This window comes from Notolepis coatsorum (genome assembly GCF_963971535.1).
Source record: "Notolepis coatsorum genome assembly, chromosome: 9".
NCBI classification, from domain to species: Eukaryota; Metazoa; Chordata; class Actinopteri; order Aulopiformes; family Paralepididae; genus Notolepis; species Notolepis coatsorum.
In genome coordinates this window covers 7,738,889-7,759,422 of record NC_140173.1, presented here as the reverse complement: position 1 = coordinate 7,759,422, position 20,534 = coordinate 7,738,889, and the positions used below count along the sequence as shown (strand labels likewise).

At 42.4% G+C, this 20,534-nt stretch overlaps 1 protein-coding gene across 5 annotated transcripts in view; it reads left to right on the top strand.

The window, feature by feature from the left end:
- LOC311234889 (glutathione S-transferase A1-like) overlaps window positions 1-12,104 on the top strand; it is a 44,875-nt gene extending 32,771 nt beyond the window's left edge. For all 5 annotated transcript variants that reach the window (XM_084322155.1, XM_084322154.1, XM_084322151.1 and 2 more), the window contains exons 4-7: window positions 1,723-1,855; window positions 2,347-2,488; window positions 11,369-11,494; window positions 11,775-12,104. In XM_084322155.1, the coding sequence (XP_084178281.1) occupies window positions 1,723-1,855; window positions 2,347-2,488; window positions 11,369-11,494; window positions 11,775-11,909 (536 nt within the window). In that variant the 3' untranslated portion in view covers window positions 11,910-12,104. The remainder of the gene's footprint in view (window positions 1-1,722; window positions 1,856-2,346; window positions 2,489-11,368; window positions 11,495-11,774) is intronic.
- The last annotated feature ends 8,430 nt before the right edge of the window (window positions 12,105-20,534 follow it).

Below are 20,534 nucleotides of genomic sequence, written 5' to 3'. Positions count from 1 at the left end.
CCCATAGTTTGAGCCACTGCTATGTTTAACACATTCGGGGCCATTGGGATGAGTCTAATTAATGTCAAGAGGACCGGGGAATGTAAACAAACGTGGGGCTGTTTGTACAGCTAAATCTATACTTTATAGTATTGCTATCTGTCCATTCTCATTGTCAATTGAGTCCATAAACCGTCCCTTCAAAATGGCTTAAAGGGAAAAAAAATCATCAATAGGTTCTCATTTTATAGCGCCGTGAATATAAGCGTTATACGGGATTTGGGACTAGTATATTTTCTGGGAGGCTAGATATAGGGCTAATAGCTGCTAACATTATATCCAATGGCATTTCCGTTTTACAGATGCTACAGAAATAACTTAAACTGCATATGATCGGCACGATCCCAAAGCATGTATGGGGGGGGGGGGGGCGTTGTTTATTATTATTGATTACCAATAACCGTGTTCGTCTAACTAGCCACATAGGCCGATCGCCTGGATGGCTATCAAAACAATGCCCGATCGGGCTGTAATTTACGTGAAAAAGATCTTACCGTGGTCCGGGCTGATCCCCCCGAGCATTTCCCTGTTATCGATTGCCATCTGGTAGATCGATATGTCCATTGGCTGATGATAAATCCCCTTATTGCATGGTGAAATCTGCGATCCGAAACGTAATCCAAGCTACATGCTGCACATCCAGAATCCTGCTACTGAAATCTCCATTGAAAGTAAAAAAAAAAATACTGATCCGTTTAGCCACAGGGCACACTGCATTATCGCGTAGCACCCTTAAGAGGATCTGGCCGGTATTGCACCTTCTCGAATTCATAGAGTAGGGTAAATCTGCAGTGCCGCTCGGCGACCTTGAATATGTTATTAAAATGGAATAAAAGCAATAACAACTTCCCACGGATATATCCGTGCCTCTGTCCACAACGGGTGGAATCGAAACAGTATAGTGAGTATAAAATAGAAGTCAAGTACGTAGACAAAAGTGTTCCAATATATATATACATATATACAATGTACAATGCAGAGTAGAAAAGTAACTGAGTTACAATACACTATATACTATACAGTACAATGCAGAAATGGGATGAGGTACAATTTAGGTACAATTTTAGCTTGGGCGGGAATGTGTTAAGAGGGGAGGTTGCTTATAAGCCCTTGGGCTTTTTGACCTTTCCTGCACATTTGAACTGTTCTTCTTTTATTCCAGAATGTATGTTTGTAAGTGCAAATAACAATAAACAATAAACTGTTTATTGAGATTATTATTATTATTATTATTTATTATACATTTCTATGTATGCACAGGGGAGCTTGCAGAGGACAAATGTCTCTGCCATACATGTATAATGTGTATGTGATGAATAAACTTTCACTTGACAAGAGTACTGTAAGCATTAACTAGCAGTAGGCTATTTCCATATAATAGAAAACCCTTTAAAGCAAGTCTTATTGGAACTTTTGTCCCTAACTATTTAAGCAGGACAGATTCAATCTTTGTTTTATTGTTTACTGAATTGTTTTTTTATGCATGCAGTCGTTATATAATGTGACAAATAAACTTTGACTTGACTTGACAGGACTAAACATCAACCAGCAATAGGCTATTTCCATACAATGGAAAACTTTTAAAAACGAGTCTCATTCAATAAAAAAGTATTTTCTTATTAGTTTTATTTGCTTATGACCTGCAGGCCTATCACTCAGGCTGTTCACTGTCCTTTTCTCCAGATGGATCTCTGATGTTCCAGCAGGTTCCTATGGTGGAGATAGACGGTATGAAGCTTATCCAGACAAAGGCCATCCTGAATTACATTGCAGAGAAATACAATCTTCACGGGAATGACATCAAAGAGCGTGTCATGTATGTACGATCATTCATCATGCAATCCTGTAATCGTCTTGTTGTGGAATATTTGAAAGGAGCCAAGACAGTGAACTGTAGAAATTCAGATAGTAGTTTAAAGTATCCTCAGTTTACAATCAGAGACAAGTGTAACACAAGCGTCTGACCAGAAAGTGAGAAAGAGCTCTGGCCAGACTTACAATTAAATACACCAGCTTGGAACGACAAATGAAAACAAAGATGGGTTTCGTATCTGACACAAGATTGATATGAAACAAAAGACAACAAAGAAAAGGACAAGATGACATATTCTGAAAATATGACATATCTAAGAAAAACTGTCCTGGGCCATGGTTGTTGTAAGTAAGCTGTACAAATGATGTAATAGGATGAAACATGTAATATTTTCCATAACAGCCTTCACATTGTTTACTGCCCAGACATATAATGTAGGCTATTTTTGGTATAAAAGGCGGGATGTGGTTTAATACATGGATGTGTTCCTTCAGGATCAACATGTACTCAGAGGGACTGAGGGACCTCATGGAGTTGATCATGATGTTACCCTTCACACCACCAGCAGACGTGAAAACTAAGTTGGACACCATTCAGGCTAAAGCGACAGAACGCTACCTCCCTGTCTATGAAAAGGTACATTGATTGATTGATTGATTGAAACGTTTATTAACAGATTGCAGAATGGGTACAGTACAGTACAGCTCAATACATACAATTGTTAAGGGGATGCAGACCAGAGAAAGACTTTCGTCTTGTTTACATCAGGGTCCCCCATTTTCAATTCATCATAACATATATGACATACATGACATACAGATAGACAGTACTGCTACATCTATACATTTATGACATATCAGATTTGCAAATACAGTACTGTTTGTGATACAAAAGTGTCCAGAAAAAGAGTGTATATACATTTGACGTAGAAACTGTACATTGGAGGAGGTTGGGTGGGTGGGGTGGGGTGGGGTTGGGTGGGTGGTGGCTGTACATTGGAGGTGGGGGGGGGGGGGGGGGGGGGGGTTGGGTAGGGGGGACACACATTTTACACTGTACATTGGAATACTGACAAAGCCTTACTTGGTAATTTACTGTACAACTAGGTTAGGACATTTGTAGGGGCCAGTTTCGAATTGCAGTCTCATGTAGGTGTTTTTTGAGAGTGTTTTTGAAAGTGGGTAGTGATTCACATTCCTTTACAGCTTTAGGTAGGCGTTCCACATTGATGTGGCATAATTGCGAAACGTGTTTAGTCCCTTGTTTGAGCCGAATCTGGGTTTTACATGATTTGTGGAGCTCCCTCTGGTGTTGTGATCGTGGTATTCACTGACCTTTGGGAAGTATTTTGACATGTACATGGGTACCTTGGTCACAGAGTGTATCTTGTAGACCAGGCCCATTGCAAGTTGCTGTACTCTGTCGTCTACTCTAAGCCATCCTAGGTTGTCAAAGTGGGCAGGGGTGAGGTGGGTTCTAGGAGTCAGGTCAAGCAGTAGTCTGACTAGCTTGTTTTGAGATGTTTGTAATTTGTTTTTTAGTGCCTTTGAGGTGCTTTGGTACCATGAGGTGCAAGCATAGTCGTAGTACCCTTGAATGAGTGCTCCTGCTAGAGTCTTCAGGGTATTCTTGTTTACCAGAGAGGAGATCCGGTACAAGAATCGAGTTCGTTGGTTGACTTTTTTTATTACATTGGATGCCATTTTGTCACAGGAAAGATTAGCCTCTAGGATGGAACCCAGGTAGGTAATTTCATCTTTCCTTGTGACAATATTGTCACCCACTGTAACCGAGAAGCCGTCGGTCTTGCTGAGTTTGTTATTTGAACCGAAGAGAATGGACTCTGTTTTGCCCATGTGTAATGATAGTTTGTTGTCGGCGAGCCATATGCAGATTTTGCCTAGTTCCGAGCTGAGGGCTTTTTCAACCTGTAACTTGTTCTTGTCAGAGACCAGCAGGGCTGAGTCGTCCGCAAACAGGAACAAGTTGCAGTCACAAGCTGACGACATGTCATTTGCATAAATTAGGAATAGTAGCGGTCCTAGTATGCTTCCTTGTGGAACACCACAGCTCACTGTGAGGGGGGGGGGATAGGGTACCGTTTACCTCCACCATCTGTTCCCTCCCCTCCAGGTAGGATTGTATCCAGCTCACTGATAAACTATCAAAACCAATTGCTTTTAGCTTGTCAATCAGAATGGTGTGATTGACAGTGTCGAAGGCCTTTTGTAGGTCCAGCATGACCATGCCGCAGTATTTGCCCGCGTCCACCTCTTGTTTGATGTGGTCGTTCAAGTAGAGAAGGCATGTGTCAGTGGAGTGGGATGTTCTGAAGCCAGATTGGAATTCGTAGATTAGATTTTTTTCCGCGAGGTACTTTTCGATCTGTTCGTATACTATTTTTTCCATGACTTTCGAGATGGATGTAAGGATAGAAACAGGGCGGTAGTTGCCCGGGTCTAATTTGCTGCCCTTTTTGTGCAGGGGTGTTACTCTCGCAATTTTGAAGTCCTTGGGGACGTGTCCCTGTTTTATGGAGAGGTTTATTATGTGTGTGATGACTGGGGTGATGGCTGCTGCTGAGTCTCTGAGGAATTTGGAGGGGATGTTGTCATGGCCAGTGGCCTTGTTTGGTTGGAGGGCGCTCAGTTTTTTGAGTACCTCATCTGTAGTTACCATTTCCAGTTTGAAGTCGTCTTTGTGGACGCCTAGGTTCTTGTAGTATGCTACTATGTGTTCTACCCCATACTGCCCTGAGTTGGAGGGTAGCTTGTTTACCAGTGTTGTGGCTATGTTTGTGAAGAAAGTGTTTAAGTAATTGGCTACATCCAGCTTGTCTGTGATGAGCGTGTTGTCCGTCTTTATGTTTATGTTTGAGAACCTGGTTTTAAGTTTTTTACTGCAGCCTAGTTGATTGTTGAGTAATTTCCAAAGTTCACGTGGTTTATTTTTGTTTTCCTCGGTTTTGTCATTGATGAAATTTTTTTTAGCAGTTTTGATCATGGAGTTTACGTCATTTCTTAGTCTGTTTCTTTCTAGTTTGAGTTCAGTCACGTGGTCTTGGAGTTCACTGCTCGTGCTTTTGGTAAGCTTTGACTGACTTTTACGAAACTCAGAGCATTTTTTGTCTCTGGCTTTCATAGCGGTCAGTATTTCAGTGTGCATCCATGGCTCAGCGTGATTTTTTTACCCTGGTGGTTCTTAGGGGGGCCCATGTTGTTTAGTATTGATGAAAATTTGGTTTTGAAGCCAAGCCAAGTTTCTTCAACCAGTGTACCATTGAGTTCATCTGACCAGTCCAGACTCTCCAGTTCGAGGTTAAAGGCCTCGCTAGAGTAGGTTTTGAGGTCTCTAGATGTGACTGTTTTGTGACAGCCAGCCTTTTGTTTTAGCTTTTTGTGGGTACAGAATATCATATAATGATCACTTAACCCACATGCTATAACCCCTTTATTGGAGATCTTGGACTTGTCAGAGGTCAGGATGAGGTCAATGGTAGTCTGAGTTGATTCACATACCCTTGTGGGTTGGGTGATTAGCTGGCTGAGGCCGTGCAGATCACAAAACCTATTGAAGGATTTGAAGACGGGTGCATCTTTTTGTTGCATATCCGTGTTCCAATCCCCAATAAGAATCTTTTCAGCATCCTCAGCTCCAGCTAAGCACACATCCAGAGTATCATAAAAGCCAGTTTGATCTGGCGGTCTGTATATTGTGCCGACTAGAACAGATTTTGCCCTTTCAAATAGAATTTCCACCCATACGGTTTCAATTGTCTCATGATGAAGGTCAGTACGGGTAATGAATTTGGTGTCCTTATGCATGTACATACAAACACCAGCTCCATACTGGTTTCTGTCATTACGGACTATAGTATAGTTCTCTAACTCTATTTCAGGGTCTGTTACAGATGAGTCAAGTTTAGTTTCAGTAAAGCATATTATGTCTACCTTACCGCTCATAAACAGGTTTCTTATTTCATCCAGCTTATGCTTTATGCTGTTTACATTCAGGTGAAAAATGTGTAGTCCGTTTTTATTTGCTGTGGTATTGATGTTGTCGAGTTCCAGGTAATTTTCTTCGTCTGTGTCTGGTGCTGCTGTGGGGGAGGGTGGGGGGGGGCTTTGTTGTTGTCTCCGTGAGGTCTGTGTGTTCAGTTGGTGTGTGGGGAGGGGGGAGGGGGGGGTCCTTTGTCCTGTGTCTTCTCTGGCGGCAACCCTTTGTCCTCCTGGGCTGGTAAACATAGCCAGCCTGGCTAGGTTGGCTAATTTAGCAGGCGATTTGACCGTGGGGTTGCCGGTTGGATTTCTTGTGATTTGCACCGGTGTTGTAGCCTCTGGTTCATCCCGTCTCGTTCTGGTCCCTCGGGCGTTCCGAGTACATGGTGTACAATTGACAATTTAGTAATTTAGCTGACATTTTTATCCAAAGTGACTTACAGATTGTGAACAACGTGTCACCAGGAGGTGTACATCTCCGGCAGCTAAGGGTCAGTGGCATTGTTCATTAAGTATCGAGTGTTAGTACATAGTAGTATAGACATATTAGCAAGATAGGTAGTATAAGAATAGTAGCATAGTATTAGGGTACATAATAGTAAGAAAGACTGTAAGTAACAGGCCATCAGAACATTGAACACTGATCTCTACACACACAAGCACACATGAACACACACACCACACATCTGCACTCTCTCACACACAAACAACACACCACAGGTCACTTTAATCACACGAGAAGAGGTCACTTTAAAGGAAAGGAAAAAGGTCACTTTAAAGGAAAAAAACAAAACATAACTGGATGTTTTTGTATAGTATAGTTAGGATAGCATAGTGACAGGGCAGAACTGTATATTGTATAGAAAGTGCACATAGGATTCATTGCCTTTTGTATTTTATCTTTATTTTTATCATGTCTATTTTATTTTATTTCTATTCTATTTTATTCTATTATTATTATTATTTGTTGCACAATCGAAGCAGGCATGGCCACCTTCATTTCACTATATGTCTTGTGTATGTATATGATGAATAAACCTCTTGAATCTTGAATCTAACAGGGTTAGTTTTTTCCCCCAGATGTTAACTCATTCAGCGCCAGAGGGCGCTGTGTAGCCTACTGTGTGGTTGAAAGGCCAGCATTCTAAAGTATAGGAATACGTGGCGGTGTTTTCAGGGCTATAACTATATTATAGCTATGGATACAATACTATTGCCCATTTGACATAGAGTATCTATCATTCAATATGTGAAAAAGAAATAATTTTTTCATCCATACATTCCTGTTTTATACCGTGGTGAATATAAGTATGGTTTTAGGGTAATTCATGGGAGGCTGGTAATAGCCTCCAACGTGTATTATACTAAATGCATTTGGCGTTCCGTCCCTACACACGCTACAATTAAAAAATAAAATGAATTAAATTCACCAACGGAATACGTTATGGACTAGCGTTACACACATACGCTCGGATCGCAATGAAGGCATGCTTTGATCAACGCAAGGTTGATATCATATAGCCCTTACCTTAACTAGGATGTGTCCCAAAAAGAATATTCCAATTATCTGATTGCGAGTCCCAGTATTGGTGTCGATCGTGTCGCCAACATAATCCGCCATACATCATCCATCTGGAGCACTTGACGCTCCTCAAGCTGAATGGAAATATTGAATAAAAGAAAAAACGGCCAAAACCCGACTATCATGAAAGTCATGGAAAAAATAGTCTATGAACAGGTCGAAAAGTACCTAGCGGGAAAAAAATCTAATCTACGAATTCCAATCTGGCTTCAGAACATCCCACTCCACTGACACATGCATTCTCTATTTTAATGACCACATCAAACAAGAGGTGGACGCAGGAAAATACTGCGGCATGGTCATGCTGGACCTACAAAAGGCCTTTGACACGGTCAATCACTCCATTCTGATTGACAAGCTAAAAGCAATTGGTTTTGATAGTCTATCGGTGAGCTGGATGCAATCCTACCTTGAGGGGAGGGAACAGATGGTGGAGGTAAACGGTACCCTACCCCCCCCCCCCCCTCACAGTGAGCTGTGGTGTTCCACAAGGAAGCATACTAGGACCGCTACTGTTCCTAATTTATGCAAATGACATGTCGTCAGCTTGTGACTGCAACTTGTTCCTGTTTGCGGACGACTCAGCCCTGCTGGTCTCTGAAGAACAAGTTACAGGTTGAAAAAACCCTCAGCTCGGAACTAGGCAGAATCTGCATATGGCTCGCTGATAACAAACTATCATTACACATGGGCAAAACAGAGTCCATTCTCTTCGATTCAAATAACAAACTCAGCAAGACCGACGGCTTCTCAGTTACAGTGGGTGACAATATTGTCACAAGGAAAGATGAAATTACCTACCTGGGTTCCATCCTAGAGGCTAATCTCTCCTGTGACAAAATGGCATCCAATGTAATAAAAAAAGTCAACCAACGAACTCGATTCTTGTACCGGATCTCCTCTCTGGTAAACAAGAATACCCTGAAGACTCTGGCAGGAGCACTCATTCAGGGGTACTACGACTATGCTTGCACCTCATGGTACCAAAGCACCTCAAAGGCGCTAAAAACAAAATTACAAACATCTCAAAACAAACTGGTCAGACTACTGCTTGACCTTACTCCTAGAACCCACCTCACCCCTGCCCACTTTGACAACCTAGGATGGCTTAGAGTAGACGACAGAGTACAGCAACTTGCAATGGGCCTGGTCTACAAGATACACTACACGACCAAGGTACCCATGTACATGTCAAAATACTTCCCAAAGGTCAGTGAATACCACAATCACAACACCAGAGGGAGCTCCACAAATCATGTTAAACCCAGATTCGGCTCAAATAAGGGACTAAACACGTTTCGTAATTATGCCACATCAATGTGGAACGCCCTACCCAAAGCTGTAAAGGAATGTGGATCACTACCCACTTTCAAAACCTCTCTCAAGGGACACCTACGGGAGACTGCAATTCAAAACTGGCCCCTGTAAATATCCTAACCCAACCCCCTCCAATGTACAGTCATTTACCTAGTATGGTTTTGTCAATAGTCCAATGTACAATTTTGTTTGTTTGTACAGTGTCTCCTCCCCCCCCCCCTCAATGTACAGTTTTGCTTGTTTATACAGTGTGTCTCCCCCCCCCCCAACCACCTCCAATGTAAATTACCCAGTATGGTTGTCAATATCCCAATGCACCCAACCCCCCCCACCCAACCTCCTCCAATGTACAGTTTCTACGTCAAATGTATATACTCCCTTTTCTTCACTCCTTCTGTATCACAAACAGTACTGTATTTGCAAATCTGGTATGTCATAAATGTATAGATGTAGCAGTACTGACTATCTGTATGTCATGAATGTCATATATGTCCTGATGAATTGAAAATGGGGGACCCTGATGTAAACAAGACGAAAGTCTTTCTCTGGTCTGCATCCCCTTAACAATTGTGTGTACTGAGCTGGACTGTATTGTACCCATTCTGCAATCTGTTAATAAAGTTTTCAATCAATCAATCAATCATCGGGTCTGGCGCGGAATGAGTTAAGTATATATGTATTACAGTAGGCTATGTATATATTTAATAATAATAATAAAAAGTTTTTAAAAAATCTGTGAAAGGTTATTCAATTGATTATCACCGCTACAACACTATTATCAAGGTGTCTCACACAAAGCCTTGACAATTGCTACAATCCTATGGCTGTGTTTTCTTTATGGCTCAATACAGCCAGTAGATATGACACCTGAAATTCACCATTATGTGTGGTGTACTTACAAAGAGCAAATATGACTTGTACATGTAGTGGACAACTGAGACACAGGACAGGTAATTTAGTACTCAGTGATCTACATTTACATTTACATTTTGTCATTTAGCTGACGCTTTTATCCAAAACTACTTACAAGTTTTGTACGACAAGTCAGCAGGAAGGGTACAGCTCTATCAGCTGATTAACAATGTTCATCGAAGTGTTCAAACGTGAGTGCTACAGTGTCGACTATCGAGTGTATATTAGTATATTAGGAAGAGTGCATTAGGGCGGTCAGGTGGCGTAACGGAGATTGCGTTCGTCACCAACACCGGAGACGCTGGATTCGCCTGTTCGAATCCAGCTCACAGCTCCGGGGTTGTCACCAGCTTGGCTGGCCGTTCACACTAATACAATTGGCAGTATTAGAGGGTGGGAGAAGCTGTCGGGGTGGGTCCGGGTCGTTGTAAACAGCGACTCCTACAGTTCGGTCGGGGCGCCTGCTAAGCGCGGATAGGATCTAAGGGCGGTAGTGTGATCCTTCCACACGTTACACGCTCTCAGTGAGAGTCCGCGCTGCCAGGTGAAAAGAAGCGGTTGATTGGCTAGACGTGTGTCGGAGGAAGCACGTGATAGCCTCCACTCTCCCAGACCGACTGTGGGGGGTAAGTGCGCAGCAACCAGGAAGGGGATTGGGAATTGGCATAACGACTAACATTGGGATGGGAGAAAAAATCAAAGTAAAAAGGAGGGGGAAAAAGATCAATAAAAAAAGAAAAAGGAAGAGTGCATTACAGTATAGAGGACAGTAAGATTTTTTTTTTTTTTTCAAATATTGATTTAAGAAGTGTGTGTCTTTAGTCGATGGCGAAAGATTGGTCGGGTTTCGGCTCCTAACTGATGGGAAGTCCGGTCCACCATTGTGGAACAAGGACCGAGAATAGGTGGCTTTTCTTTGATGACCCTCCCGGAGCTCGGACAGCAGTGGGTCTGAGGCGGCCAAGACCGAACAGTATAATGTTGTGTCCGTCATTTAGTACTCAGTGATCTAACCGAACAGTATACTGTTGTGTCCGTCATTTAGTACTCGGTGATCTAACCGAACAGTATAATGTTGTGTCCGTCATTTAGTACTCAGTGATCTAACCGAACAGTATACTGTTGTGTCCGTCATTTAGTACTCAGTGATCTAACCCGAACAGTATAATGTTGTGTCCGTCATTTAGTACTCAGTGATCTAACCGAACAGTATACTGTTGTGTCCATCATTTAGTACTCACTGATCTAACTGAACAGTATACTGTTGTGTCCGTCATTTAGTACTCAGTGATCTAACCGAACAGTATAATGTTGTGTCCGTCATTTAGTACTCAGTGATCTAACCGAACAGTATACTGTTGTGTCCGTCATTTAGTACTCACTGATCTAACTGAACAGTATAATGTTGTGTCCGTCATTTAGTACTCACTGATCTAACTGAACAGTATAATGTTGTGTCCGTCATTTAGTACTCAGTGATCTAACCGAACAGTATAATGTTGTGTCCGTCATTTAGTACTCAGTGATCTAACCGAACAGTATAATGTTGTGTCCGTCATTTAGTACTCAGTGATCTAACCGAACAGTATACTGTTGTGTCCGTCATTTAGTACTCACTGATCTAACCGAACAGTATAATGTTGTGTCCGTCATTTAGTACTCACTGATCTAACTGAACAGTATAAATGTGTGTGTTAAATTTCACAGGCTCTCTCTGGCCCCATATACCTGGTGGGTGGCAAACTAAGCTGTGCGGATGTAGAGTTGTTTGAATGTACCCTGATGCTCGAGGAGAAATTTCCGGGAATTCTGGCTCAGTTCTCCAACGTCAAGGTAGCATACGGTTTGAACTTCACTTGTTAACTGGTGAACCTGGTTTGTCTAAGGGTGGATTAGCACATATACGGGATACAAGACAAAAATCAGATTTTGTTCCAGATTTGGAGGTTTCTTGTGTTTTCCCTGGAATATTACCATAGATACGTCTCACAAAGGATTACCCCCCCCCCCCCCCCCCCCCCCCACACCTGTCTGAGAAATGCTCAAATGTTAAATGAATGATCAACACATAATACAACGTTTCTCATACTATTGTCTTGGGTGTTTGCTCCAGTCCTTCCAGGGTAGGATGACAGGTAATCCAGCCATCAAAAGGTTCCTGCAACCAGGCAGCAAGAGGAAGCCACAGCCAGATGACGTTTACGTAAAGACTGTGAGGGATGTGTTCAACAGGACAATTCCTGTATAACTTTGAGAAGTTGTATAGTAAATTATTACTTTAATTCATTCCGTAGTCCTGTTGCCTTTAGGATTTCCAGATTGATCAGATTGATCTGTCAGATGAAGCAAATATCAACACAGCTGTACTTACATTATACATACAGTATATAATATATTATTACATTTACCAAGGTAGCACATCAAGTCGTCAATCAATGTCAAATGTCATACAATTAAAAGAAATTTAAAAACTAAAAATGTTTTCACTGTCTGTGTGTCTTCTTCCACCTGTCCTATAATCCTGTGGCTGCAACTCACCAAATCCCCTTTTTCACCAACCCTTGTAAGTTAACCCCTGGGTTCTCAGTAATACATACCTAACCCCTGTTATATTGATCACAATTTCCTTTAAATGGGATATCTTTTGGATCAATTAGAAGGGAAATGCTAATTGCTAAATGTGCAGGTAATTACTTAAGGTTTGTTGGTATAGGTGCTACCGGTGACCCTGTCACTAACCCTGCACTCATACCAAGGCAACTACAGTAATGATTTAACCTTCTGGTTTCTCTAGATTCTATGTCCACTCCTTGTGCTCGAGCACTAGATGCTTCTAATGTTAGGACCTCGTAAAGTGACAGCTTCCACTCATACTGAGTTTATGGGGAATATTCCATCTTATTGCTATAGGATTTGGGTCTGTCTCTCAGGTATTAGATACCTTCATTAGATAACCCCCAACTCCCAAGGTTCCATCCTGGCCCCCATACTCTTCTCTATTTACATGCTCCCCCTGGCCGAAATCATCCAGAAACACAACATTTCATATCACTTTTATGCCGATGACTCCCAAATCTACCTTCCCCTCAACCCCTCTGACACAGCTAACCTAGACTCCCTTAAAAACTGTCTCAGGGACATAAAAAGCTGGATGGCCCTCAACTTCCTTCAGCTAAATGAAAATAAAACAGATAATTTTGTTTGGCCCCCCCTCTTCCACCAAAACAAACAGCCTAGGACAACTCTCCACCCACCTCAAACCCCACGTCAAGAGCCTGGGTGTAATCTTTGACCCAGAGCTCAAATTCGACCGGCAGGTAAATGCCGTAGTCAAGTCATGCTTTTTCCAACTCCACAACATCACTAAAATGAAACCAATCCTTTCACCTGTCGACCTGGAAACAGTAGTTAACGCATTCATCACATCACGCCTTGACTACTGCAATGCCCTCTACACCGGCATCAGTCAGGCAGCCATGTCCCACCTCAAAATGGTACAACACTCTGCAGCTATGTTCCTTACCGGCACCAAAAAAAGTTAACACATTTCCCACTTAGAATAGACTTCAAAATCCTCCTCCTGACCTGTGGGGCGGCTAGGTGGTGCAGTGGGCAAGGCTCTCACCACCAATGCAGGAGACGCTGGGTTCGAGCCCAGCTCTCCGCATTGCTTCATTTGGCAGTATTAGGGGGTGGGAAGCTGATGGGTGGGGATAGGACGCTGTGGACAGCGACTCCTACAGGTCGGTTGGTGCACCTGCGCAGTAGAATCAGGAAGCGACGGGGGCGGCGTGCCCTCCAAACGCAGACCCCCGACGCTGAAAGATCACGCTGTGCAGGTGAAAAGATGCGACGGCTGCTACCTCGAGTACCGGAGGGGACTCGTGCAATGTATGGCTTCGTCCACATTACAGCCGGCATGGCCTAACAGCGTTCGAGACAGGGGAGGGTAGAATTGGACGATACGAAATTGGGATGGGAGAAAAATTGAAAATGGGAGAAAAAGTAGATCAAAAAAAATCCTCCTCCTGACCTTTAAGGCACTATCGGGTGCAGCACCCCTATACATAACAGAGCTCATCACCCCCTACGCAGCACCCAGGTCACTAAGATCCTCCAACCAGGCTCGGCTGGTCCCCCCCCCCGCACCAGACTCAAAAAGAGAGGCGATCGCTCCTTCAAGGCCGTGGCCCCCAAACTGTGGAACCAGCTTCCCCTGGAGATCCGATCTGCCCCCTCGCTGGAGACATTTAAGGCCCGTCTAAAACCCCACTTTATATTATGACATTGATCTTATGCTTATAAATTACTTGACTTGACTACTTGACTTCATTGGTGAATGGCGCCACGCAATTTGCTCCTTGACATACCCACATGACTTCAAGGGCTGCATTGCTTTCATCACATGAAGGTTGGGCACATTCTTGTCAGAAAGTTCGGGATGCTGCTTGGCCAGATGGACATCCTTCTTAGCAACCGTGACTCCCTCTTTAAAGAGGAGCTCATAGATTGCAATGTCTATGTGTATTAACACTTTGATTGCCTAAGGCTAAATGCATGATATACCATCCGTTGCCAGCTCTATTTAACATGGAGAAGTTCCCCTTCTTTGCAGGGCTATAACTTTTTAAATTCTATTGCTAGATTGCCATTATTAGGGCCTATAATGTATTGTTCATGGTGTAGCAACATTAAACTTTTTCATTCACATATTCATACTAAAATATGGTCTAAGGTATAAGTATGTTTTCATCTCTTTCTGCAGCTTTCTCCAGAACGTGATTTATAGCCCCAAATGCATTATATTGATGATGAAATACAGTTTGATAGCAATCGGCGCGATATAAAAAATTCCAACTGGACGGACTTCTGGAAGTTACTACACGTCATCTGATGTTGACCGGATGGGCGAGGGGGCGTTTATAATTCCGTGGGCAGCGTTATACCATTCATCTAATGTGGGTCATATGTTCATCAGATCAGTTAGTATCGAACACGGTAATATTACACGCTAAAACTCACCCCAGTCTCCTCGGGCCGTTGGGCGATCAGCGTGGGGTAGACAGTTTTCCATTATGGGATGTCGAAATACCCGGTCCATTTCCAGGTTGTATAATAGTATATACGTCCAAATCATGTTGTTTATCGAGTTATTGGCAACGGATCGCTATGTATTGTGTCGAGCTCGAGTCCCGGGACCTATAGCGAGTGCCCGGAAGTAATATGGGTGATCACCACTTCATCCACATGACTTCCTGTTTGGCGCTTCTGCCGATCGGCCACCAGATGGCGCTCTTGAACCGCTAGAGGATTGAGAGGAGCTCAGAACTGTGTGTGAAGGCTGCAGAGGGGAAATATGATTCCGATCACAGATTTTTGAAAAATATTGATATTAAAGACGAGTTAGGGCGTCCTCGGCAACTTTAGCATGGCTAGGAAAGACGCCTAAACACGTTTTCGGCACTTAAAGTGTTAAGAATGAAATTATATACTGTGTAATGGAGATGTTATCTATGTCCAATCCATCTGTGTTAAATCTCTACAGCTTGACTAGTTTAATATGACCAACTAGTAAACTAGTCTGACTACTGCTTTAAATAGCTTCTTGGGAGACCTGGCACATGCACACAATTTGCGACATTGTTATCACATGAGGATACTCGCATGTTAAATGTATCGTGTGTGTGTGAATAAATTCATTCATTCATTCATACAGCAGACACTAGGCTACAGTTCTGACTGTCTCTTTAACGACAAATCAAGGTTAGGAGCATTTTGCCTCTGGTGTGAAAGACATAACAATAACACTGCCTATGGGCTTGTTTATTCATTTCTCCCCTTTGGGCAGATTTTGTTTACCTCTGTCATATCTGGATGTCTAATGTACGTCATTTCAATTATGTATTTAATCTGTGTCTGACCAGACCTCTTGGTCACTTTCTGGTCAGACGCTAAACTGATCTCTGTGGAAGCACAGATATTAAACTGTTGTTTAATGTTCTATGTCTTTATATACAACTGACTAGGCTGGTAAAGCTATGCCTCCTAAAGTGTGCAAACGGAAGTACAGGAAGTACCGGCTACACGCTTTCCGGTTCCGGTCAGCCCAGATCTGTTTAGTCCCCAGCGAAACAAAGAATGAAGCAGACGCTCGTAAATCTCGAAAACGAGAAAATGGAGTTATCAGCGGACATTTTCAACAAAACAATTATAGAAACGTGTGAAGTGCACAATATTTCCTCGTTTAAGCCACTGCAATGGCTTTGCCTGAAGAATTTGCTACATGACCGGGACGTTCTCGCTTGTCATGTCTGAATCTTACAGGATTAATAAATGAAAATGAAATAATTATTCGTTAATTAACGTTCACTTTCAACGAGTGTGTCTAAAGGGACAATCTCCTAAATCTCCCAGCCTTTTGTACATAATGTATCGTGAGGCTGGACGAGGGAGTAGGGTATATCTGCAGTGCCGCAACCCCCGCAACTTGTGTGAGGGCTTGTACTGTGTGTGTTTGTACTGTGTGTGTTGTTTCCGGTAAAACCCGGAAGTAGTCAGTTTGTGCTGTTTATTTTTAACATAGATATCTATATATATCTATGATTTTTAACCCTAACCCGCAACACGGAACGCAGAAATGCAAATGCTGTCGAGTCCTCACTGCTTGTAAAAATAAACAGCACAAACGGACTACTTCCAGGTTTTACGGTAAACAACACACAGTCACAGTCACACACAGTACAAGCCGGGGATGCGGCACTGCAGAATGCTATTGGGACGAGGCGGCGATAACGAGGTTGTTTCTGGGGGGAATGCATTTTCATGAAAACCGTGTCGCGATTGGTCCGTTCGGAGGCAGCTTCCAGGCACACTTTCTTATATCTCACGGAGGAGATAAAACTGGGAATGAGGTTAACAACTCGTGTACAATTGATTGATTGATTGATTGAAACGTTTATTAACAGATTGCAGAATGGGTACAGTACAGTTAAGGGGATGCAGACCAGAGAAATACTTTCGTCTTGTTTACATCAGGGTCCCCCATTTTCAATTCATCATAAATGACAACACTGTCATTTTAGATATTCCACAACAACTGATAATAATACCTGAGAAAGAGTCACCATCATGTATTATAATTTTATATTATATATTATAACAAGATCATTCAAAATTTAATTAAAAAAATATTAAAGGAAGGCAGACTGCCACGTGCAGTGCCTCAATTGGATGTGTTTGAAGTCTGTTGGTGCTTGACTTCCCTACGTTTCTCCTACCAATGGGCCTTGAGCTTGTTTGGAGGTTCTAGCAGGGAGACAGCTACTGGTTTACCAACGAAGTCCGCCGGGAGTCGTCCGCGTCTACCGAGCGCAGGGCTTCGGGAGGGACACACATGGAACGGTGAGGGAGGAAGGGGACACCCGCCTAGCCAGCCAGATCAGCCGAAACAACCCTAGCGATCAATGGGGTGACAGATGTCGCAGCCAGATCGCCCTCACATCCGAAGAAAGGGGAGGAGCCGCGAGATACTTATACCCCTCCGACGACGCACCCTTTCCAGTCAGAGTAGGAGTCAAATAATCAAGCACATTTTCATTTGGACGATTACATCTTGTTCTTTGCAGAATTCTCTACGTTGTTCGGCGTCTTGTTTTTTGTTCGAATAGTCAACTATTACTTGGTAGAATTGATATCCCCATGTCCCACAATGCATTCCCGGCATGCAAATGTCTGTGCTTTCTAGTGGCCACAGCGCACAACGTGCCGATCGTGTCAGTCTTGCAACTCCGCCCTGGTTGAAACCAGAGCTTTGAAACAAAAGTCTCTACTTCCTGTAATTGGTCACATGAGCGACACAAGGCGCACCATTGGTCACTGAGTACAGCCCCGTAGGAGACTAGAGCACCCACCCACCCACATTATGTAGAGATTTTGGCCCAATGTGGCAATGTTTTTCTGTACCATATTAAATATTCCCTTAAAAGTTGGAGGTGCTCTGACCACACTAAATTGAGGTTTTGCTGACCTTTAGATCCAGCCAAAACAAATGTGTCTGAGACAGTTTTAACTATATTGCATGCAGTCAACAAGTTTTACTGTAACTGCATCTCTTGCAATGATGACGCAACTCGTCTTTGATCTTTACTGATTGGCTTTATTTCCGTTCGAAGAGAACATCTTTATTCCGAACCGTAAAACTGTGAAAACATACATGAAATACAATAAATCACTGATCAAACCATAACAACATACATACATATTATCTCTACTTGTATAGGCGTGGCACCGGTCCTTGCAAGGTTGGTTGTATAACCCACTGAACTTAACCTACAAGCACATTACGGCCCCAAACGTACCTTGTTGACTGCATGCAATATGAGAGGAAAGTTAAGAGCTCTGGTGTCGATGTGGCTTGTCTGATGGTCGTGGAGGAGTGAAGGAACGAACCTTATAGTGTCTCTCTATTTATACACTGGCCGGGTCTACTATAACATCACCGCTATGACATCACAATGTTCCAGAGCGTTCTAGCCTGTTCTACCCGGTTCTACTATGACATCACCGCTATGACATCACAATGTTCCCGAACATTCTAGCCTGTTCTAACCGGGACTACCTATGACATCACACTGCAGCTAACTGGAATTACACTATGACACTCCTGCAGTTACAGCGTCTGTGCAAGTTCCTTAACATTCCCCCATGTTTTATACTTAATATACATTCTATATGTTTTATAGATAATAATAATAATAATAATAATAATAATAATAATAATAATAATAATAATAATAATAATAATAATAATAATAATAATAATAATAATAATAATTAATAATAATAATAATATGTTTTATACATCATATGTACACAAGCCACAGCCAGACAAACGTCTTTCTCTGGTCTGCATCCCCTTAACAATTGTATGTATTGAGCCGTAGGCCTACTGTATTGTACCCATTCTGCAATCTGTTAAATAAAGTTTTCATTCATTCATTCAGATGACGTCTACGTAAAAACTGTGATGGAGTGTTCAGCAGCACGTACATGACAGTTGTACAGTGTCCCCCACCCACCCCTCCTACCCAACCTCTCCCCACCCACCCAACCACCTCCAATGTACAGTCCCCCCCCACCTACCCAACCTCCTCCAATGTACAGTTTCTACGTCAAATGTATATACTCTCTTTTCTGGACTCTTTTTGTATCACAAACAGTACTGTATTTGCAAATCTGGTATGTCATAAATGTATAGATGTAGCAGTACTGTCTATCTGTATGTCATGTATGTCATATATGTTATGATGAATTGAAAATGGGGGTCCCTGATGTAAACAAGATGAAAGTCTTTCTCTGGTCTGCATCCCCTTAACAATTGTATGTATTGAGCTGTACTGTACTGTACCCATTCTGCAATCTGTTAATAAACTTTTCAATCAATCAATCAATCAATCAACCAATTCCTAAATAACTTTGAGACGGCGCTGCGGTTGTAAATTATTACTTTAATTAATTCCATAGTTGCCTCATCTACTCAAGCTGATAGAGAACTTTGGTGATTTATCGGGATTTAAAATAAATTGGCCGAAGTCGGCTTTCCTTCCACTTAACACCCATGCAAAAAAAGACACAACCCTCCCAGGTGAGATACCCATGGTAAAACATTTTAGATGCTTGGGTGTGGAAATATTTCCCACCATAAGACAAACGGTGAAGCACAATTACACAAAAATACAGAACAAAATCAAAGACGACCTGGACAGGTGGGCAAAACTTAAAAACTCAGTACAGGCAAGGGTATCAATAGTTAAGATGGATGTACTACCAAGAATCAACTTCATCAGTTCAATGCTACCGTTACCCCCTCCAGAGGGCTACTGGAAAAGATTACACTCCTCCACATACAAATGTATTTGGAATAACAAACCACCTCGCATAAAAAGATCCACCGCACAGAGAAATAAAGCAGACGGTGGCATGGCAGTTCCAGATTTTTTCCAATATTTTAAGGCTTACACATTAAGACCATTGACAATATGGTTTGATCCCCAGGCATTGGTATCCTGGAGAAAATTGGAAGAAAACATAGTAGCCCCACAGAGACTGAAGGACATAGCACACACTAAACTTCCAATCAAGCACTGTGAGCGGAAATTTGGCCCCATAATTACCCATGCAATCCGGACATGGCGGGAAACACTAAAAAAATATCCTAACCCTCAAAAATGGCATAATCACACTCCCATATTCAATAACAATGCACTCTTAATGGAAAAACGTCCTATAAGATTCCCTATATGGGAAGAGCAAGGCATACACTCATTAGGGGATATTTTTAATAACCAGGGTTTTTGTAGTTATGGAGAAATATGCACAAAGTTTAACCTCACCGAGTCCACATGGCTTTTTTACATACAGTTACGCCTATGTTTGAGGTCTCACGGTGTTCCATTAGACATACCAGTCGAACACCACAGATACCACAAATTCTTCTATGAAAGAGAAACATTGAGAGGTTTTGTATCAGGTTTTTATTATCAATTACTAACGTCCTCGTATGAAACCCTCCAACTAGACACTGTCTGGAGGAGGGATATACCAGACCTGGAAAGTGACTTTGATTGGCAAGAAGCATGGGCAAATGTCCGTCTTACATCAAGGAACCCGGACCATCAACAAATCAATCTTAACTATATTCACAGGACATACTTGACTCCTATAAGACTGAACAGAATTGGCCTGAAACAAGACTCAAAATGCTCCCAATGTACAAATGGAGACGAAGAGACATTTATGCACATGTATTGGGACTGCCCACCAGTTAAGGCATTCTGGAAAGATGTGACCCATCAATTATCAAAACTCGTATCTT